This window comes from Venturia canescens, chromosome 2 (assembly GCF_019457755.1).
Source record: "Venturia canescens isolate UGA chromosome 2, ASM1945775v1, whole genome shotgun sequence".
NCBI classification, from domain to species: Eukaryota; Metazoa; Arthropoda; class Insecta; order Hymenoptera; family Ichneumonidae; genus Venturia; species Venturia canescens.
This window is the reverse complement of record NC_057422.1, coordinates 14406522-14433558: the sequence shown is the minus strand read 5'-3', so window position 1 is coordinate 14433558 and position 27037 is coordinate 14406522. Positions and strand designations below refer to the sequence as shown.

The 27037-nt window shown below is 38.3% G+C and overlaps 3 protein-coding genes across 3 annotated transcripts; 1 reads left to right on the top strand and 2 right to left on the bottom strand.

Annotated features, from left to right (window-relative positions):
- Positions 1-147: 147 nt before the first annotated feature.
- LOC122405992 (CD9 antigen-like) lies at positions 148-12686 on the bottom strand. Its single transcript, XM_043411120.1, has 4 exons — positions 12357-12686; positions 4235-4546; positions 2916-3179; positions 148-2803 (listed from the first exon to the last, which is right to left on the bottom strand). The coding sequence occupies exons 1-4, from the start codon at positions 12420-12422 to the stop codon at positions 2651-2653; spliced, it is 795 nt and encodes a 264-aa protein (XP_043267055.1). The 5' UTR covers positions 12423-12686; the 3' UTR covers positions 148-2650.
- Positions 12687-12990: 304 nt separating this feature from the next.
- Coq3 (ubiquinone biosynthesis protein COQ3, mitochondrial) lies at positions 12991-15710 on the bottom strand. The gene is made up of 5 exons (XM_043411118.1): positions 15486-15710; positions 15201-15372; positions 14585-15077; positions 13833-14013; positions 12991-13251 (listed from the first exon to the last, which is right to left on the bottom strand). The coding sequence occupies exons 2-5, from the start codon at positions 15260-15262 to the stop codon at positions 13124-13126; spliced, it is 864 nt and encodes a 287-aa protein (XP_043267053.1). The 5' UTR covers positions 15263-15372; positions 15486-15710; the 3' UTR covers positions 12991-13123.
- Positions 15711-15925: 215 nt separating this feature from the next.
- On the top strand, positions 15926-21693 carry LOC122405991 (tetraspanin-33-like). Its single transcript, XM_043411119.1, has 5 exons — positions 15926-16507; positions 17220-17423; positions 17864-18037; positions 18112-18243; positions 18645-21693. Exons 1-5 carry the CDS (start codon positions 16421-16423, stop codon positions 18879-18881), a joined length of 834 nt encoding a protein of 277 aa, XP_043267054.1. The 5' UTR covers positions 15926-16420; the 3' UTR covers positions 18882-21693.
- Positions 21694-27037: the final 5344 nt, after the last annotated feature.

The window sequence follows — 27037 nt, the reverse complement described above, 5'->3', positions numbered from 1 at the left end:
TTCAAATATAATCGAATATAACAACATAAATAATTCGTATATTACATTTCGATTTTTCGCCTTTTGACGAATACTATTTATCGAAATGTTGATACGAGGCTGTGACGAGTGTGGACAACTACACAAATGAAAGAACAAGACTCGATGTATTGGACATTCTTTTATCTTTGTATTTTTTCGATCAGACATTGGTATTTATACAATGCAGCCTGGGAGTACAATAATTTATATAAAAGTAAATGCGCGTACTCTTCGGTTACGAAAATATAATTTTTTTGTCAAAGGACACACACGTACACACACATGTATATATTTATATTTTATATTACTATAGAATGGACCAGAGATTGCTGTTTTACGCACAAACATTAAAGTTCTTTAGCGATTACCGAAACGTCGTCTTTCTTGAGTCGATTTCAAGCTCCTTTTTTCCCTTTCATATTTTATAAATAATAATAGCTAATAGTGCGAAAATGAAAAGACTAATGAGACCGGAGGCCACCGTTACGAAAGGTCTGCGCATACTCGACGCTCGAATCATCGACTATCGACACCGATGGTCTCGATCATTCGCATAGCCATAAACAGCAATCACGAACGTTAGCGAACTAATATTAAACGCGTGTCTTAAGCTTAAAGGGTTTCTTTTTTTTTTTTAATTTTATTTCTTCCTCGTTTATATATTAATAATATAAATCTTTGAAGTAAGCTATACTTATGAACTTAAATTTATGACTCATTGCATTACGATTGATGCTTCAATGCAAAAACGAAGAATCGATTGATCAGCAAATAATGCAGGCTCTTTTAAGCATCACGAGAGAACTCGAATCGAGATCGATTCGGAAGGGCAAAACGCAAAGAAATATTCCAATTATAAAATACACTTGTCAAATAATTTTATAAGCTTGAAACTTTATGCCCACGTACACCCTTTAAACGCCTGCATAAATGGTGGTGATAAACCACGTTCTACGCATCCATCTCATAACAAAGACTCTCGTCGACCTAACACCGACGTTCTTTCCTCTACGTCATGTTTTTTTCTCTTTAAATATATATTATACATATAATATTTATATATATATATATATATCCATATATAACCATCTTTTGAAACATTAAATCTTTGTCATGGTTGTAGAATACAATGGTGTAACGATGAGGCGCACAGAATGATTATCATCAAGACTCGAAACGGAATATTTCGAAAGTGCCACTGGACACGCACTCTGGGCAACCGATATATCGATTTAAATTTTTTTTTTTATTTCTTGTTTACTCATCCAAACATTTTCAATCGTGCGTTAAGACAATTTCACACAAAAAACGTCAGATTTATCAAAAGAAACGTTACACGATAATTCAAAGTGTAATCATTTTGTGTGTGTGTGTGTGTGTGTATAAATATATATATTCAAAAACGATATATATAGAATATCTTTTTGTAGAGTTTGTAAAGTATACAAACGTGTTAATTTTCATTTATCGCAAATAGTTCACGTACGCAAATTGTCACTAAATAAATACGTGTACAGACAGTTTGGGTCAGCGATGTTCGAGTTGATGTACAGTGTTTTGTGATATACATCGAAAGAAAACGAGAATTCAGTTCGGAGTATCTGAGAAAAAGAAATTAACAAAATTCGACTTGAAGGCTTGAGATTCTTGAAAATAAAAAAATCAATTTATCATCATCAGACACTCCTTGTACGCTTATTAAAATATTGAACGCAGTAAATATTGAGAAAAAAACAACAAACAATCGCTACCTTCGAAAACATTGATTGTGCGAAAATAATAATAATAATATTAATATCCAAATATTTTTAGTTTTTTTTTATGTTTAATACAAATTCTCTGTACAAGCGTTGATCGAAGGTGAGTTCAGTCGATATTCAACTATAGATTTTTAAATTCACGTTGAAAAGCAGTCTTTTTTGAGATTCCATGAAATGCAAAATCGATCAACGCGAAAGAAAAAATAAATCTTTGGTAGATTGATCATAGACTGAAGAATTTATTGTTGTTTTCGTGTTTTCGTGTTCTTCCCTTTTCTTATTTTGTTTATCTTTTTTTTTCATCTCGCTGACTTTCCGTGAGATTGATCAAATTTTCATTGTTTTTTCTTCCATTTCGTCGAAAATAGTGGCGAGTCTGAATCCGTGGAGGATATTTTGAGGGATGGTTGATCCATCTGCTTATTGAGTAAAGACAGACATTAATACCGACGATATTCACGACATTTTGTTAATTTTTTGACGTCACACAAAAGTGTGGTGCTGTCAGTTTTGTGTTTGTGGCTTTATTTTTATTATTTTCTCGTATCTCCATCGTAGAATTTCTGTCCACGTGATAATTAACCACCGTGGGCGACAAAATCATTCACTGGATTGTCGAATAAAACGACGCGAAACGGACGCACGCACGCACGCAGGCACACATGCAAACAGACAAGTTACCCCACGAATCTTGGCACAGAACTAATATTATGAAATAAATCATAAATCAGCGTTATTACGAGCCGTGGGATGTTTAGTTTGGGAAAAGGTGGCGGCAGGGGGGGGGGGCCAACGGCGTAGATGTTTAGCGGTGGCGAGGAGGACTACCAATTATCATTTGCTTCTGTTATTCTTCGCTCAAAATCTCCTTAAGCTTTGTATCGATCCGAAGAGCCGATTGCGCAGCATAGTATCAAAGCAAATATGAGCCCGATCAATTCCAGAATTCCAATTCCAATCGTCACCGCTAGTATTGTGAACGCTTGACTTTTCAAAGCGTTCGCCAATTTGTCCACGCAACCCTGAAACAAGAAAACGAGGAAAATTATTACAACGATCCCACTCAACTTTAATCGAATCTATGAAAACAACCACAAAAACCATTTTAACCCACGCTTGATAAAGGATTTTTACCTCGCCATAAATGTCGGAGCTCACAACGTCAGCAACTTTCACTCGACGCGACAAATTACAACCTGCAGAGTCCTTAACTTTGCAACAAGATGCCGGTATGTTGTAGTAATTGTTCGAATCCGTCGATACTGTCAAACTCAAACCGCTCGACTGAGAATATTTACTTCCGGCCCAGTCAGCTGGCCCTGTTGCACCGCAACATTCCAAACCCGACTGAAATGCGTCCACCGTCTGGGTTCGGGACTCGATCTTGCCATACTCGTTCTGCAAACATATTCATACTTTAATATCTCTTCGATTATTATGTACTTTATTGTCCGCCCGGAAGAAATTCTTTAATTTTTCTTCTAAGCCCGAAATATGCAATTTTTTATAAATTATCTGAAAAAAATCGAAGAAAATTCGTTATTAATTCGTATCGAAACATAAAAATTGTAAATATTATTACAATTTTTCAAGTCCCTTTTAATTTATACAGAATCAGACTAATTGTATGACAAAATCATGTCAATCGCCGATTCTTTTTCATACGACTCAATTGGCTCAAAAAACTGAAATCAAACGAAGTCGTCTTTGGCTCAGACGTAATGACAATGATTGAGAAATGATGAATTTATTCTCCATTACAATTTCAATTAAATAGATTAACGCGAACGTAAATTCTATTTCTTTGCAACGACAATTTATGTATTTGTCGAAGATCAGAATGAGGACACCTGAGGACTGCAGCCCATTAATCTCATGTCTATTTACCAAGTTTGGGGAAAAAGCTACAACATAAAATGATGAAATAATAAATATAAAATGTCCAATTCATCACTAGTTAATTGCCTGATAATCCTTCAGACGTCCATATTCATGGCTCAGTTCTCTCAGTCGGATGCTAAAATAAAATATCATTTTTTCAACTTTTTATCATTCCATTGAATTCCTGATTCGTGTCATTTCGAATCTTCTTATTATTGGTAATCTATTTTCTTCGTTTATCAATACTTTTTCTTCGCCGATGAAAATTTTTTCATAAAAATACATTTTCTTAAAAAAACAAAACATCAAAATATCGTAAATTCGCGACTTCGTTTGATCTCAAAGAAAATTCATCGTAACGGGGTGAGAGGTTTTTTTTGTTGGAAAACAGCCAAACTTTTTTTATTATTGGACAGATTTTTCTGAGGCAGAATCGTCGTAATTGTCGCCGGAGTGTTGATCGAACTTTCTTCATTTCGTGTTTCCACTTCCTTTCTGTGCTATTACGAGGGTAATTTTTTCTAATCGAACTGTTTTTCAGTACAATGTTAAGTGTAATTCCAAAGACTCACTTTCACGGTACTGATCACCGATGATTTGACCAATCCTTCGAGACGATCGCTGTTGCTGTAAAGCCAAGCCCCGGCTGCGATTTGCGCAACAACGACGACCAGCAGACAGCTAAAGAAGCCCACGAGCATGCACTGCGACTCGCGGAAGGCGCCGCAACAGCCGAGGAATGAAACGACCAGCAGGAGGCTTCCAGCGGCGAGCATAATATAGAGACCGGCATTGTAATTCTGCTGTTCCTGAGCCAGAGACACGAGGAACGTTTGGTCCACCAGCATCCATATTGCAAGAACAACCGTGGTCAGTCCCAGTGCCTGCAAATATGGAAATTTCAATGTTTATATTATGCTAAAATCCCCTTCCAACTCTCGTCTTTTCCTTTGTTCACGTTCTCAGATTTACCATCCGGAAACTTCGTCTGTCATAAGAAGTTTCTCTAACCCACACGAAAAAGGAAATGAAATGTTCGAAACAAACATTTTTTCACTCCACTAAACAATAACTGAAAATATATTCAAAATCGATATTTTTCTGTCCTGAACAACCGAAATCCATCCAGCCTTTTAGAAAATGAGACTGGAGTTTACAGAACCCAACAAAAAAAAAAAAATAAAATGTTCGTAACTCTCCAATTTTTTGAAAAACCACCAGCTGCAAATATATTACAAAGGAAAAATAATTGGAGAATTACGATGCGTCAATTTTTTTCGTTTACTTTCTCGGTTTCTAACGTTGCAAATTTCAGCGTTATTTTTCGACTCCGATGAAAGTTGATCGGAAAAATATTCACGTTTCTATTATTTTTGTAACGTATTGCCTTGCACCGTTGAATAACTCCGCGAAATGGAGCGCTTTGAGACAACATGAAATGATAAAGATGTCAGCGCGTTTGCTAAATTAATGTAAACGACGAAACGGAGCCGAAGAGATTTGCTTGAGAGGCCGGCACAACCCTCTGATTTACGCTGTTATTGTTTTCCTCGCCGAGGCAGAGGTCAGTCCCCATAAATCGGTGATACAGAAGACTCCCGGTTGTAACAGCGATACACACCAGGCGCCACGCTCGTAGCAATGACGTAACGAGATACCCACTTGAGGCTTCTTATGGAGAAGCGTATATTCTTCGAGAGTGCGCGTACCAACGCATCTTGTGACTTTTCTCGGACTTGTGGAGAAGCGTTTCCGAGTGAAAACAGCGAGGGGAGTTGCTTCGCAGCTTGGCGAATATTCGATCGATTCGCATGCGGGGAAAAAAATGAAAACGAGCGTTTAGGACGAGTGTATGAAGAGAAGAAAGAAGCCGAACCGGAGGCCGGTGACGCAATACGGTAACTCGCTCAATTCGCTTTTACAACCCCATTGAATTTTCCCCGAGCAGGTGTTCGTACATGACTCACTTTAAGGCGAACCCCCTCGTCGTCACCTGGAAACATATTCGACGGACGAAAAATTTGTGCGAGGGGGACTCGTCGGGATCGAATCGAGTATTCGTCGTCGACGCAGTTGTATTTACGACGTGCACAGACGCTTCTATCGCGTGCGACATCGTGCCCGGCCGTTTCCATGGATATGACCAAAAGCTCCGAGCCCTTCATCTCGCGTACGCGATATTCGTACGTGCGTGCACGCTTCCCGTGCAGGTTCGTGTGTCCGCTCTCGTGCCCGAGGACGGTCGGAAGAACTTTTGTGGACATAATGCACCGTAACCGGTTTTCGTTGGGAAAAAAAGATTTTTCGTTGGGAAGATTTGAACTAAAACTTGGACGGTTCTCTTTCGACTGGAAGTCTCTCTTCTATTTTTCTCCCTTTTTCCTCTTGGACAACACGCCTGACGACGTTCACGCCATTTTACGAAGACCAAAGGGAACGTCACCCTAATGTATTCCTCTCCCGCGTAAGCGTACAGAGAGAAATACTCACTGGCACTCTGTAGAACGTGAATGCACGCCGTTGTAACGGTCGCACGTGGAACACACGTGTGTTCCAACCAAGCTACACTCGTGTTCATACACTTCGCACACTGCTCCGGCAACGTACCTGCGGAACGTACGGACGCGTGTGCGGAGGCGAAAACATCTGGCGAACTCGGGCCCCAGCCCGGCTTCGCCAGCTTGAATAACTCTCCTAGTCCTTCCAAGCTCTTCTTATCTATCGTCTTCTGTCCACAGTGTCGCACTTTTAGTCTTCCTCGCAATGGCTCCTGCGTTTTCAACGTACTCAACACAGACAACTTTTTCTCCCGATTTTCAATGCATTTCCAACTGTCCCGTTCTCGCTCGATGCTACAAATTGGGTGGAGCGAATGTCGAGGATCGCTTATGCGACTTCGAATGTGACAGTCTGTCAACTGCTGGTGCCACGCACCCAATTTGTAGCCAAAATAATCGAGGGAGTTTGCCATCGATCACGCAAATTTTTCTACTTTTTAAGATATTTTACTAACATTTGTTCGCGACGCTAATGCTGGCAAGGCCGGGAAATCGCGGTGACATTTTTTCGAACGAAAATAGTTGGAGGGGTGCAATTTCTTTGGTTGTACGAATTCGTTTTTTTTCGATTTTATCGATTTGACGGTAAATTGTGACGATCTCGTGGGAGAATTTATTCACTGGACAGGAAAAAATTCCTTCACTCATAATCCACGTCGCGACAAAATTCGTCTTCGAACGGTATTCCAGGATGGCAAAAAATGAAAATATTGTTACAGAGTGATTTTCCCCACTTTGCCTCCGTCTACGAGGGTGTTGAAAAATTTACGAAACTCCAGAGGGTCCTGAAATATTATTATTCCTCGTTTTCTTCGCATGTGGAAAACTGTTGGACCGGAAATTTCGAAAGTACAAATGTTTAGTAGAGCGAAATGCAAGCACGAGAGTTCCAAGTGACGGTAGAAAAGTTATGAAGCCATTTTTCGAAACAGGAGCACGACGTTGATACTCGCGAGGCAGACAAATTTCGAGGGCTGAAGAGGATTAACACAAGTGAGATAAAAATTAACTTAAGTGCGTGTGGATCTGTGTGTGCTGGCTGCGGGGAGAAAGAGTGGCGCGTTCCGTAGACGTCTGCGCTTTCAGTTTTATTGCCTGCCACATGCGGAGAAAACTACAAAGATCTCGTACACCAAAATACAGTTTAGAAGATATACAAACTGTTGAACCCTTCGCTGAGAAGCCTCCCGAACGAATCCAAAGCAAATGCCATTCGCTGACATAATTATCTATGGATCCGGGAGACTTGGAGACAGGAAGTTCACTGTTTAGAGTTTAATGACTATGGAGAGTCGAAACACGTTGCTCAAAAAAATGCGCGCTTATCACGTTCGACGCGGGCACATTGACCCCTGATTTGGGACGTCTTTGACGTTTTTATTGCGAAGTTATAGAGAGAGAGAAACGTTTGGACGAGCGTCCATCGTCGTGGAGCAACAAAATCTTCAATTTCTAAATTTCCTCCGCCTCCCACCAACAAATTCCTTAAATTTGGATCACAACCGAAAATAAAGCAATCACGACCGAGAAGCCACAAAATTCGGCCTCGTGTCCTTGACACCTTGGGGCTCTGACGGATGCAACTCAACTTGAGAGATTCGCGCGTTGACTCGTCCGCAAGAACAAACCAAACACACGTGTGCATGCCTTCACGAGATTCTTTCCTTGCCCAGAAATAGACGCACGCCGAACCAGATTCATGAAGGACTCGACAGATTGTGAATGAAAAAATGTAAGAATAATATGAAACAAAAGCAAGATTTTTTGAAATATTTAAATATATTTTTTCGAATTAAAAAAACGATTTTATCCAAGCACCGAATTTTGTGAAAATTTTCTTGTCCAGGTCAAAATTCCCCATCAAAAACGCCCATTGAATTACTTGACGAAAACCCAGCGACGAAAATACCAAAATTTCTCAATATTTCGGCGAAAATCCAATTCTCAGTGTCGTAGCGGATTTATGAAAAAATACATTTTCGATTAAAACTCAATTTGTACGAGTACGTCGTTCGTTAAATTTATTGCAAAGATTTAATCAGAGCTCGCGTAATTAAGAGATGAAGGACTGCACACGAGTTAAATGAGGCGAAGAAATGATTATTTTTCCAAGTGACAAATTTCCCGACGCGAATAAAAAAAAAAAAAGATTCGTTGAACCGCACTTATTTCGGGTCCGCCGTTCATGCGTAGAGTCAAAAAGTTGTGCAAACACCCAAAATTGCGAAAATAACGAGCTGCTTCACAAAAAGTCGAGAGTTTACTGATTTCTCGGGCGACGGGATGAAAAGTTTCGTTAACGAGGTAGCTAACGAGCCAGGAAGCTAATATCTCGCCACGGTTAATTAGAGGTGTGATTTTTCGGGTGGAGCCCGCAACAGGTAACTTTTGCAAGCGACTATACGCCCATTATGCCCGCCGAGTTAGCCGGCCACGTCCTTATTTGAACCGTCAGTTTGATTACCCTCATTCTCCGGGTTCTCTGAACGCGGTTGGGATACGCCTACGCTATAAGACATTGCGAGCAACGCACACAGTCACGAAAAAGTCGGTGACTGTGAGCGAAAAATCGTGGGGTTGTTTGCAGAATAAAAATCCCGTCGAACCCAGCACGTTTTTATACGAAACTGAAGTCTTTCCTGATAAATGTTTGCAGAAAATAAAATAAACTAATAGAAACAGCAACAATTTCAATATCCGTTGAAAAGAACCAGGGAGAAATGCCCCAGGATTGTGTTCGCTTCAGGGAAGAATCGTTGTTGACATCGAATTCGCGTTCGACCCCTTCGACCTTTGGTCCGTGTTTCATCAGGCACGAACTCGACGATTTTTCGCACGAATCACGAGCCCCTTGCTGCTTGCAGGAGGGAACATCGAGAATTAAATTTCGGAAAAAAGGAGGAAAAAAATGGCGAGAAGCGAATTAAAGCATTGATCGTTGTTGCGTAAGGTACTAAAATTCAGCATTTTTATTCCTGGATGTTTCTCATTATCGAACAGTTTCAATCACGCACTGAAACAGATTGATAAAAGTCATTCTCAGTGTTCATTTTTATTTTCGTACAGTCCTGCGAAAGGTCAGAGCCTGAGTCGTTCATATGTGACTGCGTACTTTCATATTTGAGCCGGAAGATAAAAAAAAAAAAAAAAAAAAAAAAACAGGAAAAAAAAAGTATGAAGAGACACAGCTCGTAATTCGTCCCACGCAACAGCGTTTATAGTCCATTTTTTTTCTCCATTTTTGCTCATATTCCAGCTCGTTAGCGGCAGCGTGGCTCTTGGCTTGATTATTAATCATAGCAAGATTGCTGGTGTGGCCTCAGAGCCTTCAACTTTCAACTTGAATCGGATTTATGGGAGAGGAAATAAGGAGGAGAGTAAACCGACTTGCTATACGTGTGGAAAGAGGGCTCAGTGCATAATTTGTCATTGGCTCAAAAATGAGATTATTCCTGCGTGGCTCGGTGTGCACAGACTCGTCGTATTGCCAGCGTATTGCTGTGACGATATAACCGAACTAAATAGGTCGAACGTATACATATGTATGATCTGGACCAATGTGACCTGACCGTGGAAGTTTACCGGGCCGTGACCCATTTACTCTCGGTAGGATATGGGATCCTGCAGGCTCACTTCCTCTCCTCTCGTCTCCTTCCCCCTCTGCGACTCGTGTTCTTGATTGTAACGGAAATTGCACGGATTTTACACTCCCCGATCGTGAAAGCTTTCCAATTCGCCAGCAGAGTAGAAGCAACGAGTGAGGGAGATGGATGGACGCGTGTATGCGAGTCGTCTCTTGGGTGTGTGGATGAATGAAAGAGCGCGAGAGAAAACTCGGGGGAGGGAATAACGAGAAAGAACGAGCGAGAGAGAGAGAGAGCTCTACACCCCAGATGCAATCGATACAGCTACCCCTACCGCAGCTGGAATTATCATGCTTGGAATGTACGTCGATGAGTTGGCTGAAGAATGATGCTGCGACGTAGATAAACAAAAGAACAACGCCTCGACGCAATTTATAATAATATCTCGCGTAATTCACTCTTGTGAGTCAATCTTTCACGTGCTTATATCTCATTTGTATAAAAGTTTGAAATCTCAAACGTTTCAAGTGTTTCCGCCTCGATTTTCCATGCGCGAACCGCTCAAAAAGCTTTTCGAGAAACCTCGACTTTTCGCCTCACTACTTTTTGCAAAGGGAATCGAAAGATCTTCCAGCCTGCTCCGAGATCGACGCCATATTTGATAAATTTTTACTACGGAAAAATTCCAGTGCCACATTCGCATTGAAAAAGCCTCGGACATTCTTGGAACAATCCCGGACGTCTGAAGCAGCGCTTTTAGATCTGTACACGCCAAGGATCATCATTCTCAGAATGGAAGTCTATTTTCTGACATTTTCGAGGCAGAAAACCGACGTATAAATTACGTCGAAAAAGGGCAGAAAAAAGGTCCACGTTCCGATGCTTGGCCACTCGTAAAGTTGTGCACAACGTTATGTTTACAGGCCCCGTGTTTACGTCATCTCGCGTAACCGCTCTTCAGAAAAGAATAACCCTTCGCGGGAGCAGCGTTGTAATAAACAGCGAATATATAACGACCGGCTGCCATTATCTACGCATTACGCGAGTTGTCCTAAATAAGCCGACGCACTTGCTTTAATCAGCACAAAGATTAATTCGTTTCATCGTTCACCCAACAATGCGTATTTACTCGAATACCCTGGATTGCCTTTTCAACGTGAGTCATTAGCTTCGTCGGTGCTCGTGTATTACACCATTCGCAAGCCTCTCGCGCATCGAAACAATAACAAAAGAATTTGCCAATGCTGCGTCAACTTTACTTACGAATATCAATGGACTTTTGAACATTTTACGAACTCGGAGCTACCAAAATTACCTTCGAATTCGATTAGCGTAAACGTAATTTAATAAAAAATATTTAACTATCTCACCGCTCAAATAATTACCAAAAAGCTCTGCGTGACCCATTCGCATTTAGGTTAAGAATGAGAAAAATATCAGAAAATAGAAGCTGAATTTATAAGGCTCATCGCTATTACATTTTGCCATGAAAATGCCAAAGGTCGATCTATATTTTCTTTGTTTTTCTATCACAGTGAATTAGAGGCAGGAAAACAAATTATTTCGCCTTTTATTAGAGAAAGTTTGTTGATAAAGGAAAAAATATTGTCACAGAAGTCGCGTCGTCTCTTTTTCCAGCTATGCTCATATAAGAGCTGTCAAACTCTGACGCCAGATTCAATAAACTATGAGATATTTGCGATTATTAGAATAGCAATAGTTACAGAAATAAGCGATGACGAGTCGTGGAAAATATCTGAGGCGAGAGAGAAAATGTTGGATTTTCACGAAATTCGTGCGCGTAAACACTAAATATAGCGTGTACATCCTTCGAGGCTCTTTTTTTTATGTTCGTGATACAATCGTCGTCAGCGCGGCTCCTCGTAACGTCGGAGGAGTCTCAGTTCAGCGTCATTTTTTTTTTTTTACAACAAAGCTATGTGATATAAATACACACGTATGTTTTGTATTTGTGTACGTTGTTGTAATTCAGTCGGTTCATTCGTTTCTATACCAGAACGTGTGCATATGCATATTTAAGGTATGTTTTTCTCGCATAAATACGAGAGCTTAATAAGAATACCGTCAGACGATTCTCCATATGAAAACCACGCAAATATACATGCAGGAGAGAAAGAGTGAGAGAGAGAGAGGGATATAGACAGACAGACAGAGGGAGCGACCAAGAGGAGGAAAGAATTGTATTACAATAGTCCGAAACGAGATCGTGATCACGACTTTGCTAGGCCGTTGAAAGGACATACCAAATGCAAATTAGGATCGTAAAATAATTTTTTTTTTCAATTCCACAGTCACGTTGCAGCGAAAAAATGTCAGAGCTGACAACGAAATCTGTGCTCGCTGCGAATACAGCTTTTTAATATATAATATGGTTGTTTGAGGTTCGAGATGAGATCCCAAAGTTAACATTGGCGGGAGAGTTGCAGAATTATTTTAGTTCACTTAATTGAATAATAAACGAGAGAAATATTGAGTTAAATGATTGTGAGGGAAGATTGAGAGATGAACAGATTGGTGATGGCGTAACTTACCCAGAATATGAAATTCACGAAGACAAGGGTGTACTTGACAATACCGTAACACTCTGAAAGCACCATTTTTAACCGGAGGTTTTTACTCTCGTTTTTCTTGCTTGATCGTTCGTTTGGAATTTTAGGTGCCGACACACCTAGACAATGAATATTTTGCGACAGAGGCGAATTTCGTTTTTCCGCTTTAAACGCTGTGAAATTTTTGTTTAGTTTCAAACACAAATATTCTAGCTGTATCGAATCGAAACTTTGGTCACGAGTCAAAATTACAATGCACGCTTCTCAGCGGTTCGCATACGACTGGCTCCCTGCCTACTCTCTTTGCCTGCTCCGCATGCCAACTGGAGAAGCGAGCGAGGCAGCGAGAATGAGAATGAGAGGAGAAAAGAGACAGGAAAAGTCGAGCTTAGCACGCAAAGCCAGCTTCACATAGGGTGGAGTCAAGCCGAATGTTTGTCCTCGAATAACTTTTAGCTTTTTAACTTCGATGACTCGATAGACTTTTGTGATTTATCGTTCATCAAGATTCAACTTTTTTTCCATTTTTTCAATTTTTTTATATTTACTTAATTCATCGTTATTCCTTTTTTAGGCGTCTTTTTCTCGTTCGATCGATAAAACAGAATTCCCCTCATTCCACAAGGACATTTTCTCCTTTTATTTCATTAAATTTTTTTTGTCACTTTTCTTTATTTTATAAATTCAACGAAACATCATTTTCTCCTGTAATTTAATATTTACAATCTCGTCGTAGCAGCTAATAAATATCAATGACTAGTCTGTTCTTTCTTGACTGCATGAATCGCGTAGTTTATCGAGGTTGAAGCTGTCCAGAACCACTCATTCTTCAATGGATTGTAGAACATACCGTGGATCAATTTGGTCTTACAGCCACCTAATTGTAGAAATAAACGTTATGTAATATTTTTAGGCATTATTATTGATTATTTACGTATGCAAGTTTGACTGGAGCCGTTATGAACTGGAAGTTTAAAAAAGAAGCTCTTTGAAATCAAGTGAAACCAAAATTTGAACCAAACCGAAATTCAACAGAGAATAACACAGAAGAAGAGCAAACGACAATTTTTACTAAGCTATTCATATTTCAGCTGTGATGACAGAAATAATAACGTGAAACTCTGTTTATATTTTTCAAGATTTTATACAATTTGAACAATCCATCGAAATGAATGTCTGTTAATTTACAACAATTAAATATTTTCTCCAAGAGATCTTGAAGTTGGTTGACTAATTGTTTTTAATGAATTCTCGGCAAAAGTTTTTTCATTGAATTTTTTCGATTAAACGGCTTGATGCATATTATTTTGGTTCATGGAAATTTCTTGTTCAATTGTAAAATGTAAAAAAACACATCGAAAAGGATCCTTCGAATGAATTATAAAGAAAGATTCGGCTCTGTAATTTTGGAACAGTGAGTATTAAAGGTAAATGAAGAAAACCAAAAAAGAATCTTACAGGACTCTAGAAGCCTTTGAGTTTCCTCTGGTGCAATGAACTTGTTCCAATCGTGGGTTCCAACAGCTACCAATTTCAGGATGTATTCAGCTGCAACGATTCCTCCAAGGAAGGATTGTATTGTTTTGTTTAACGTTGTGACGAATATTGAGCCACCCGGTTTCAAAATATCAACGCAAGACTAGAAAACACGAAAACTCATGCCATTATACATAATTGATGATTTGTTGGAGACTCTTCAATAATTTTCAAACACATATTCGAAGATCAGGCCCCATCCAAATTCAAACATATTAATTGATCGAATTTTAATTTTCATAATAAAGTTTCAGAACACTTTCCTCAAATATATTTTTCTGCAACCGCTTTTAGTAAATAAGAATAAAAACTGCTAATTCAAATTAAAAAAGTTTCTTGCAGAGTGTTTGAGATCATACCCTAGCGGATTGTACGACCAGGCATTGGTCTAAAAAAGTACAAAAACGACCGAAATTGGTCGAAAACAATCGAAAAACGACCAACTTCGGTCGTTTTTGTACTTTTTTTGAGCGATGCCTGGTCGTACAATCCGCTAGGGTACTTTTCAGTTTTTCACTGGATTTCATTTGAGTTTTTTATTTTCAATTTACCGACAGAAAATTATGACTGGAAACAAACCAGGAGATTTTAGTCCTCCATGTTTGATTTTCGGTGGAACATGAACAAGAAAATTTTTTATACATAAAATACGTTTACTCAAAATGAAGCTCTACCTTCAAAAAAAGTTCCTTATCAGCGACGTGTTCCAAAATTTCAGAAGCAACAACAGCATCGTAGGTCTGAGGTTCATTGTTAGCAAGTTCTTCCACAGTGCCATGAACGTAAATCAATTTTTTGCACAAACTTGGATCTAAGCTGACGTGCTCTTTGGCAACGGATATCAATTCATCGGAAGCATCAATGCCAGTGACATTGGCTCCTATTCTTGCTAGTGGTTCGGCCAAAATGCCTCCACCGCAACCTGCGTCCAAAATTTTGACTCCCTCTAAGGGGCGTGATGGACTGTTCTCTTTCCAACCAGCATTGGCTAAACCGTCCCTTACAAATTGTACTCTAAGAGGATTCAAAGCGTGCAAAGCTCGTAATTCTCCTTCAAGATTCCACCATTGATCGCTATGCTTTGCATGGTGCTTGACATCCGCTTGGTCCACTGTTGATCTTTTTGCTTTAATCGCATCATCAAGCTGTTTCACTGATTCTGTTGAACTGTTAAATCGACAAAGTTTCTTTTCCAGAAATTGCATATACTTTTTGAATATATTTTGAAAAGTTTGATAACTCATTTTATATATTGATTTCTATTGATATGTAATCTTGTCAAATACGTACTTGTATCGAAAAAATTGCTTGACAATATGATCAAACGATTTGTTGATCCTCAATGCTCTCATTTTCGTAAACGATTCTTCAATTCGTTCAATAAAAAAAAACAATAAATTACTGTCAATTTGTCATAATAATTTCGCCCGGTTTTATGCTATCAGCTGTTCACGCGACAAATCTGTAGAAACAAATGAAAGTAGAGAAATAGAGAGAAAAAATGTGAAATATTTTATTATACGTCGTCGCGTTGGATAATTAGTTGTGAACCTTGTGAACACATCAGGGACTTACATTTATGTAAGAAATGTTGCTTGCGGTATAATAATTTGTGTACTTTTAGAACTTAAATTGGCGCTGCCAAGTTTACAGCGAATTCTTCGTGTGAGCAATCTCATCGCTGCATGGATGAAAAGGTTACATCTATAAACAAACGATGTAATGTTCCTGAAAAATATATTGTAAGCATAGTGTCCACTTGTAAAATTTGAAAAGATCGCAGATTCATTTCCTTTTAAAAATCTCATGAACTAAAATGTAAATCTTTCGAAATTTTTCTTTTACTGCAAAATTAAGAGAAACATTTTTTAAACAAGTTATCGGCAAAGACGAGCAGAAAGCGATGGTACCGACGTACCGACGAATTCAATAACCCGTATCATCATCAGTTGAGCAAGGTGCTCTTTGACTTTTCGTCTTGATTTTTTTCTAATTTTCCCATTTGTTTTTAAAGCGTTAGTGACTTATTGTTAGAGTAAATTAAACGTTTGTAAGATGAAATATTTGCGCACCCCCGAAATAAATTCGGCGGAACGGAAAGAAAAGGAACCAGCTGATTTTCCGCGTACCTCAAAGTTGTTTGAGGTGAGGAACGCTGGAACAGAGTCGTAATGGCGGATTAGTACCAAACTGTCAAAGAATGCTCATATCTATTTTCTACTGTGAACTCATTCGCGAAGTGATACAAAAGCACAATTATTAGAGAAAACTCCGTGTAATAAATCATAACCGAACAGCATGTGGACTCCCATTATGTAGAGTGAAAACAATATATTTCGACGTTTTTCGTGTATTTGCAATCAATCGTCGAGCGATCGTTCATTCTCGTTGTTGACATATATATGTGACTGTGTGGTGTTTTTCATCCTAAATCTACAGGCGGAGAATTTCGCTTATCAACCAAGTTTATTTTTATTTCGGCCACTTTTTTTTCCTACTGCTAAACCAAAATGTATAATCGCAGACGCACAAATAACTTTACATACGTTAGCTCATGTGTAAAGTACATGATTTTTCTACTGAATTTTATTTTTTGGGTAAGTTTTACAAATAACAATTGAGATATATCTTGTTGCATTTGTTTATGCTGGCACTTCACAAATGTAAATGATCCTTGAAGAAGTCCAACTTTGAAAGTGCCATTGCTCGGAATATTTCGTTATAATCAAACGTTGTCTTTCAAAGAAACCTCATCAATGGGGCACCATCTTTAAAAAAGATCTCTCATCTACATACCCTGAATCTTGCTTCTTCGTGTCATTAATATATAATTAGCATACCTTAAATTGTTAGGTTTCAACAACCAGTCTTTCAGAAGTATTTGATATTTTTAGAGATTTGAAAAATCATATTCTTTAGTTGTTAACTGTTACAATGTAAATATGTCTGAATGTTTAGTTTTTCAAATTGATAAATCTAGACCTAACCTTAAAAAGCAAGATCAAAGAAGAACATCTTAAAACAAAATGGAAAACACTTCAATGATGAGTAATTTATTATGAATGGGATTATCAAAAAAAGCAAAAACCAATAACAGACATACAATATGAAGAGAAAATTGATCCATGAGTATTAAAAATGACAAAAGCTTAATTTTCATTCAGCATTCTATTATGCTATATCTAATCGTTGAAAAATGAAGTTCAGAGTCAACTACTATTATAGATTATATTTGTAAGGATAAATGACATTATACACAGATGGTAAATTTTTCAATTGATCACGCTCTATTTTACATTTTCAAAACAGCTTTTCGGGGGATTATTGATCGGTGTAGGTCTCTATGCGTTTTACGACAAATGGCAAGCAACAGGATCGATCAGAGTTGAAAATGTTTATGATGTGGTTTTGAATATTTCCCTGGTCATGGTCATAGCAGGAGGAGTTGTCTTCATTGTCAGTTTTGCTGGCTGCGTTGGGGCTCTTAGAGAAAACACTTGTCTTCTGAAATTCGTGAGTATTTCTCAATTCCAATGACATCATTGAAAACATCTAAATCGATAACATCTTTTGACTACAATCAATATAAACAACTCTATAATTAACTCAAATGATTTAATCATCAATAATTTTCCTAGTATGTCTCAATAACGGTAGCATTATAAGGGTACAGATTTAACGGAATAATAATTACCAAAACTTTTAATTAAAAACAGTCATCTATAACAAAAGTACCATTCCACATCGAAATGATTTGAAAACAAAGTTTACAATTCATAATTTTTCTTTAGATTTTGACTAGTTTTGCAAGTTTCATCATACCAAATAGAACATTTTGATCAACTTGTTCTCGGATGGAACAGAAAAAAATATTCTGAACAATAGGAACTTCCATTCGAAAACTGAGCGAATGCCAAAAAAGCAGTTTTTTAAATTTTCCATTTTTTTTTCAGTACTCTTGGTGTCTATTAGGTTTTTTCCTGCTCGAAATGGGAGTGGCTATTGTTGGTTTTGTGTTTCCACACACACTGCAGTCTCTACTGGAGGAATCCTTTACAGACAAAATCATTCAGACTTATCGAGAAGATCCAGATCTACAAAATTTCATTGATTTCGGCCAGCAAGAAGTAAGCTTTTAGAAAAAATCCAGCAAGTCTTAAATCATTGATATTGTAATGTGATGCTTTCTGTTTTTCCGCAGTTCAAATGTTGCGGTCTGAGTCAAGGTGGTTACATGGATTGGGGAAAAAACGAGTACTTCAATTGCTCAAGTCCTGGTAGAGAAAGCTGTGGAGTGCCATTTTCGTGCTGCATCAACACGACTGATATTTCTGTAAGTTCGATTCTTCCAAATACTTTTTCATGAAATGAATTCAATGAAATTCATTTCTAGTTTTGGAGCATAGATAATAACTCGGCAACAAATTATTTATAATGATTAACGAATTAGCGAGAAAAATTCAAATTATCCCTAAATTTTACTCCAGCCCTTGACTCTTTGATTCGCAAATAAATTCGACCCATTGATCAAAATTACCTGCTTTAATTTAGATCATTTTCAAAACCCTTTTCACATCGGGTAGCTGTAATATTTGTATTGATCGTATCAAAATTTTTGAATGAATTTGTCCATCCTAAAATGCTTAAAAAATCTAATTTCCTGCGACCCTCCAAATGGTTCATGTGCTCCGTTAATATAATGATTGAAAACTGATGGAAAATTTTATGTTACAGAGCGGATTGGTAAACATAATGTGCGGTTATCAGGTGCAAGTGCTTCCAGTGTCTGAGGCGAGTAAAAAGGTGTGGACGAGCGGTTGTATTGAAATCGTGCGTAGCTGGGCGGAGAGAAATCTTTACACGATAGCGGGTATCGCATTAGGAATAGCATTGAGTCAATTGTTCGTGATATATTTGGCAAAGACATTGGAGGGACAGATTGAAATGCAGAGGGCGCGTTGGCGATCATGAGCTTGACCTCAGGCCACCTCCTATCGGTATCAGATAGAATCACCAGCTGGCAGGCAGGTGGCCAACGGTCGTAGTCGCGGTCAAGAAGCCGAAACGAGCGCAAACGCGCGTATGGCGTTGCTCGTCTTGCTCGCGATCGCTTTGTACGTCCTGTGCATTCTATCTTTAATCAAACTAGCCCTTTATTTCAGGAATTACTTTCACATGTACATCGGCACTGGTTAAATACCTAATATCATAATTCGTCATGATTTTGAGTTTTTCATCCTTGAAATGCAACGAAATTCTATTTTTTTTTTCAATATCCTGCCGATTTTCGCATCATTGACAATTGTATTTGCGAGTTCAGGATTTAAAAAATTGGTCAATTTGCCATTCGAATCTTTTTCTCATCAATCAGTTGATCAAATCTGCAAATAAAATGTTGATTATGTGAGATATTACGAAATTGAAAAAGAAATGAATTTTTTCTGCATTCCATCGATGCAAAATTCAATACCATTAATCACCATCGTTTTGGTATTTAAAACATTGTCGTGGACCGCGTGAATGATATTATCTGGAAAATTGGGTAATCCCTTGCTCCTATGAACCATGAAAAACTAGAATTTTCACTGCCTCTCCCTCCGAGCTCTCTCCCTTTCTATTCTTTTTATTCCTGAGCCTTTTAATCCATGTCACAAATTAAGATTACATACGATCGCCGCCATTTTTATCACTTATGCATTTATACAAGTGTCCTCGTTCAATTGCCCATAGCAATTCCACGGGCATACTATTACGATCAATTATTATTTACGTTTATCGATTAAATCGATATTTATCGATCTGTGGTTTATAAAAGATAGTTCGTAAGGTGCGATTTTTTCGTTTCTAGGCTCGTAGGATTAGACAATGAAATTGAGAGGCGTAGATTTTTCGACAATTTTTATATTATATTATTATGATGACTAAAAATATTATTATTGATGTATGGAAAACCCCAAAATTGATGAAACGTCTTTCAATTTTGAGTCTAGCAAATATGTTCGTTTGTTATAACAGATATTTTCAGTTTAATCAGTATTCGAGAATTCGAAGACTCCCGTCGTCGTGACCAACGTACAGAAAGCCTGCCATCTATTAATTCACGTGTTATTGGATGTGTAGCTATTTTTCTAGGTGATAAAGCAAAACAAAACGAAAAAAGAGAAGAAAAAAACATGTCGTGGTACGCGACGCTCTTGAAACTCAAATTTTTAACTTCGAAAGCCATTTAATGTTTATACACGAATGTAAGTGCACCAAAATAATAACAAAAAGTATAAGACAGAGGCGAAAAAACGATGGAATCACGCACACAGCTTTAAAGGCCGTGTCCATGTTGCACTCACTATTTTAATTCGAGAAAGAGATGAAGAAGAAGAAAAAACTGCGGAAAAACGATGATCAATATCGTTCGATGAATTTTAGGTTTTAAGCTTCTCCTTTCGCATTTTTCAAAGGAGCGAAGGCCAAAGTTCGTCGAGACAATGGGGCTTGTGAATCGCCCTCAAGGATCATTTGAACCTAAATTTTCAGCCAAAAATTGTATTTTTTTTATGAGAATTTTCGTACTTAGCCGTCCGGCAGAAATCTCGAAAATGTTAATCTTCCAAATATCACATCGATGTTCAGCTATTACGATGAACGGAATTTATTGAAACTTCGCCTAAGTGAAGATTTGTTCAACGCATAAGCTAGCATTATTTGACTTCAATTAACCTCAAAACTAGAACATTTTTCCCAAGTTTTCGAAATTTTACAAAGCAAACGAAGGAAAAATCGTCTCATCACTTTTCTGTGTTTGAACAAATTTTTCACCATTTTACAAACATTTCATTCCAAAAATCAACAACCAAAACGTCAGAACTACTGATCGATAAAATGACGTTTGGCGTAAAATGTATTCGTCAAATATCCTCGAGTGTACCAGAGTCATGTAAATCAGATGCTAATTTTGGTAAAATGTCAAAATTTTTTCAACTTATAAGAAACCGAAAAGTAAGGTAAACCTTAACAGATCCATTTTGCAGTACAATTGCTCAGTGGCATTGTGCTCTCACACACTGACGAATTTTTCATCCGAGTCAGTACAAAAAGTTGAAAAAAAATGTAAATAAATTACGAACAAACTTGATACACTAATGTATTGTATATAAATACATACATAAATATGAATATAATACAAATACATATGCATATAAATGATTGTCTAGATATCGTAGGTTTGGCTCCATTCGCATCGATTTATCCGAACTTCGTGATCTGATTCGTTGTTTTATATTGTATACAAATTTATAACCTCAAATAAGTAAAAAAAGAAAAGCAGTATAACGCGGACGAAGGTATTATTTTGACTGCTTATTTTTTAGCCGAATTATATCTCGAACAAGGAAAAAGCGTCCAGTGCCAAAATCAGTATATAATTCAGTTTTTTTTTCCATAAAAGTCATATCATTTATATTTGTCTTTTTATTACTCCATTTAAAGAATCTGACAATAATCGTATAAACAAAAAGCTGAAGAAAATAAAAAATGAAAATTGAATCGAGCTGATTTTGTCTTTTAAAAATACACACGAACGCCTGTCGATGTTCGAGGTACTGAGTGATGATAAGTTTTAGTCGATTGGACGATTGAATCTTGCATAAATTATATTATACACATATAAATATATTATATATATATATATTATATAGGATATTAAACTAGTTTCGTATTTAACGGAAATTGTTCTACGATGACGCGCCAACTGCGATAAATAAAATATTCCGAATGAAAGTTCATAATATCATTCGTTTACTCGTATGATTTATTTTATTTACAGTCTTCGATCTTTTCTGTTGAGGGGAGTTCAAAAGTATTGCCTTCGAGGATTTCAGGTAGGAAATAGATCGATTCTGACTTTCGTTCCAATTTCCAACGTCTCGTTCAACGATAAAGTAGGTTGGGTGCACTCGCATACTCGGCAGAGTTCGGAATCGCCGTCCGTTGCTACTTCTAATACACGCCACAAGATGGCGTCTTAGCCGCGCTTCAGTATCTCCCGCTCTTTTGTCCGTTAGAGAACTTGTTCAGTCTCGTTGCAGTATTTTTCGGGCAAAATCAAAACAATTGTTGAGATTTTCCCCCAATTCGAGCAATATTGCAGTTATCGACGTTTAGAGTTCGCGGAAAGTGATTGTACTGAGCTAATTATTCTTGTGTTGCTAGCGGAGTGATAATGTTTGTTTACGTGCTACTGAAATTTTGACTGAAATCTTTCATCGCATTTAATTGACACCTGCTCGAGAATGGAAGATTTCAAGCCGACGACGAGGATTTAAATGCAGTTGGAAAATGAAATCCAGTCGATGCTTATGGAAACTGCGATGCTTATTTTTTTTGAGGTATGATGTTTTGATGAAAAAAGTTTCTAGTTTTTGATCTGGCAAAACTACGGTGGAATCGTCATTGGAAGGAATGTTTCCGCCAAAAATCAACGAAAGTGTAGCTTTCGAATGTAATTTTGAAAGCCATTTCACAGAATTATTCGGGAAATTTTTGAGAGTAACGCTTTAGCATGTAAAAAAAAAATAATTAAATAAAATTTATATTTGCTTATACGTGTCAATTAGTAGAAGAATGCGGAGGTAAAAAAAGTATTATCGAAAAATGTCGAGAGCACGAGAGGGTATAATAATGTTCTTATTCACGGACCTACAAAGTGTGTTTAACAAACATTCCGATCTTACGAAATTTTTATCTTCAAAATTCGTGAAAACGCTCGTGAAAAAATGCATGCATAATTGTCGCGATTAATCGTTGTCGCATATACGCGCGCGTTGAAATGAAGAAAAAAAGAAACCACATTTTAATAGTCGCCAGGCTCGTTTTCGTAAATTATCTTTTTCTCACTCTCATTTTTTCATCCTTCCCGTGCGAAATTTAACGACCGGTTTTTATGAATAATTTCAGAACCGAGTAAGAATAAGCAAAAAAAGAGATTTCGGAGCGCGGGCCTCGCGTTTCTTCACATTCGTGAAGTCTCCTCTTTATTATCATCTTGTTTTTAGTTTCGCGACGCGCGTCTATCGGATGACTATGTGTAACTATTTTTCCAGCCGCATATACTAGAAATATCGTAAAAAAAAGAGCGATAACAAAAACATACGCGCCGCCATCCCTCACACAGTGAAACCAAATCAAGTTTTAAGCACAAAACAAAACTAACTTTACGAATGCATCACGGGTCGAGTTTTAATTATATTTTCGTGAGTCTTCAAAAAACGAAAGGTCACGCGGTTGCCTTCCAACTTTGCCAGAAACATCATTTAACAAGACCCACACCCACAAACCCACGAAAAGGTAAATTCCCTCAAAACTATAAACCATTCTCACCCACTCACATGCACTCGATTATTAACTTGAACCCCGCATAAATACTTTATTAACATACACACACTCGTGAAAAAGATTTTTCGAGGAGAACGTACGACGCCGTGGTACGCGGTCGCGCGACACGTTACGCCCCTCTTGCCCCACTCCTGCACTTCGCTACCGAAAAAGTGAGTCGTCCGGGGGCCGCTCCCCCCTCCCCTTCCTCTTGTTGACGACAATGCTTCGTTCAATGCTACCTAATTCGCAACAATGGCTCCTTCAGCCATATATTAATGATTAGGACCGTGACCAGCGGGAAACGTTCCATTTGTCGAATGCAAACCTCTATACATGTATACGTATATATCTTTTGACACATGCACACACCTTCGTATATAATGGACTCGTAGGATATATTATGTGTATATAGAATACATAGGAGCAGAGTAAGAGGCAGCTCGGATGTCGTGTTTCCATGCCCGTTGACAATAGTTTCTCCCCTTCCCCTTCTTTGTACATACGTATTTATGTGGATAGAATCCTACATATATGTATATCCGCGAGTGTAACGAAACTGCAGAGTGGAAGATATATAAATATATACACAGATGGGCAGGACAATCTACGCCATGCGACTCAATTTTCGTATGACAAATAGCACACCGTAACATTGTTCCCGACTATTAAGGCGCGGCCCGAATTTAATGGCGCCCATGATTTCGATTAGGGTGTGAATAGCTCGCTTATGAATTTATGAATAATAAGAATCGTCCTTTCCCGGGTTTTCTCTCCCCGTGTCTCTTTCTCTGTATATTTTTTCCGCTCGTCGAGTTCACATCGACGTAGCGATGACTTTTCGTCCTCTGGGACACTTATTCTCTCCGTTTCTCAGAGGCCGCTTTATTTTTCTCTCCACACTCGCTTTTGTGTACATCGCTTCTAGCCGGAATAACCTCACTTTTCTCCGAAATCTAACGAACCCGAGAGTTTTTTTTGTTATTTAGAAAAGAGCTCGTGCGGGCTCGAACGAGTTGCTTCAAATCTCACGGAGATTGTGGGGCTCTTTTGTGTATCTCGTAAGCTCGGATGAGGTGATTCTAATCATTCTCCACTGTCGAAAACAAAGCCGAAAGGCTCGGCGACAAACTGACGGAGTACACCAAGCGGAATTTAACTCAGCCATTTTTTGCGTGCGATATCGAGTCGCGCGATGAGGAAAATATGGACGCGAGAGGATTAAAAAAAGCGGGAAAACCAACAAACACATGCGCGGAGCTTCGACGACATTAAGTAAGTTGGCTTATCGCGAGATTTATTGCCAGAGGAACGCAATGCTGTATCCGCACATTGTGAGGGAGATGAAAGGAAAAAATAATGTTGAAAAAATCTTACGTACACAAGATCGCGTCACGCACGTACGTCGTTCAAGTGTACTTCGAACGGGGAGGGCAGCACATGCACCCGCGCACATATAAGGGGCGATCTTATCTCGTCCTCCATTAAGAAACATCGCGACGTTATAATTCCCCTCGTTTGCGATTGTACCAGCCGACAAATGATGATTTATATTAAATTAGATATCCCAAAACGCTCAACCATTAAACAGTACACGAGCTTTTTTCCGCTTCTGAATTTCCTGCTTACGTAATGCAAACGCACATTTATTTCCATCCACAAGATACGTGGGCTCAGGAACCCTCGATCATCCCGGAAACACTATTTTCTTTATCCAACGAAACCCCATTTGCTGGACAATACGACGGATTCGATCATTTGTCAATAGCACAGAAGTGATGCTCCAACAAAAACTTGAGGAAAAATATAAATTCTCAAGTTCTGTAGGCAACTGAACTCATGCGATTCGTTCCTGAACCAATCAGACCCGGATTGGCTATTAAAAAATTATTTCCACTCGACTTTTACATTTTTTTATGTCCCAAATCGCCCGGCTCGGATTGATTCTCTTTTATTCCTCTGTATATTATTTTATCCCTATTTTTTCGTACTGTTAAACATGCGAATAAATTCAAAGATTCTTTTATTTTTATCGATGAAGAATATTTATGGTTCATTCGTCTGAAAGGAATGAAATTCAAGTTAATTTAATATTGAGATTGAAACTAAAATCCACAGTAAATAATGATTTATTTCTAATCAACCATAGATTCATAACAACCAGTACACGTTAGAATTCTACATCCAACAAACTCTCACAAAATCGACATATGCATTCCGACTAAGATTTTGCGAGACGACTAACAGCAGCAAACGCAAAAATCGTGGTTATCTCTTCTTGCACGGTTGTGTCGCTATCTAATCAATAATTAAAATTACATCGGACACGATTACTTTGGATATGATAAAAATTAATACGTGAAATTATTTTACAATAAAATATCCAATTATATTGAAACGAATGATAAAACAAATTGATTTCGTTGGCAGAATAATCATTTGGCAACCAAACAAAAGCCGAATCAAAACTATTTTTCATTTATTCCTAGTTTCTTATGTTTTAGAAAAGCATTAATTATGAACCGGCATTATCAACACTAGATAATAAACGTCGAAAATACAATAAATTACGTGAACATTAAAAGATTTTGGACACGTCAAAATTCGTCACGGAACAGCTGATACAGATTTAATGCACTGTAACAAACTCGGCTGAAGAGTCACTCATTTGATCATCCATTGGGATTACAACTCCAAGGATTCGCCGAGAGATAAATGATGAAGGTGAGGGCTGAAAGGGAAGGAAGCTGGCGGGGGTGTAGCGTAATAATGTCGCGTGGCTTTTGGGAATGAAATTCCGAACATACGGTTACCCCTTAACGGTTCGTTGATCTCGCAAGCTCGGACAATGAGGCCACGCAGGAGAGTCCATAAAATCGGAGGATTTTTTATCTCCGGAGTTGAAATTAAATGGGCCCATGACAACGAAGCATTTTTTCTCGTCAATTACCCCATTACGCAGCTGAAAGATCGTTCATTGTAAAACTTGAGGTTCGTTAATATCGAGAGTATTGAAAAAGATTTACGTCGAGTGCCGATGAGAAGAGAGATGGAGAATTCGATTAGGCAACACACACAAACAGTGCGAGTTTCGTTTGTTAGCCGGAGGTGAATTTCAATACATTATACCTTAACGTGCTCGTTGTTCGGTTACTTGTTTTCCTTGGCAGGAGCCATTACTCTCTTGTCCAACTCTTATTCCTTTCGCGCCACGTACGCGATACTCACCAAATTATATAAATACGAGGATCGCGAGTCCCTCGCCTCACTTAAGCTCGTAACTGAAACTCGATTCGTGGACAACCGATACGTCAATGCGGGGCCTGGCTATCGTTGTTCGGTGTTGAGAACGAAGAATAATTTGGCAATCGTTCATAATGAGGACGATACCATGGACGAAGAATTCTCAAAGAAAAATGATCCTTGTAGGAGATACTGAATAAGCGATAACGTTCATCAACGAAGTAGCCGCGAGTAGAGGTCGAAATAGACGAAGCTGATTTTATCGTTGAGCCGAGACGAATTTTCCATGAATTTTTCAACACTTTATAGCACCACTAAGTTTTATCGCTCAATTGTATAATTGATTGGGGATCTGCGGACTTGACATTTTTATCTCGAATTAATTTGTGTAACGTTCAAGGCACCATCGGCTCGTTGGCCAACTCGTGATTTTCTAATTTATATATCCAGGCTCGTTCGAATGTTGAAAGCCTGTGCCCGGGACACGAGCCACATGGAAGGTACTTGAAAAATCTTTC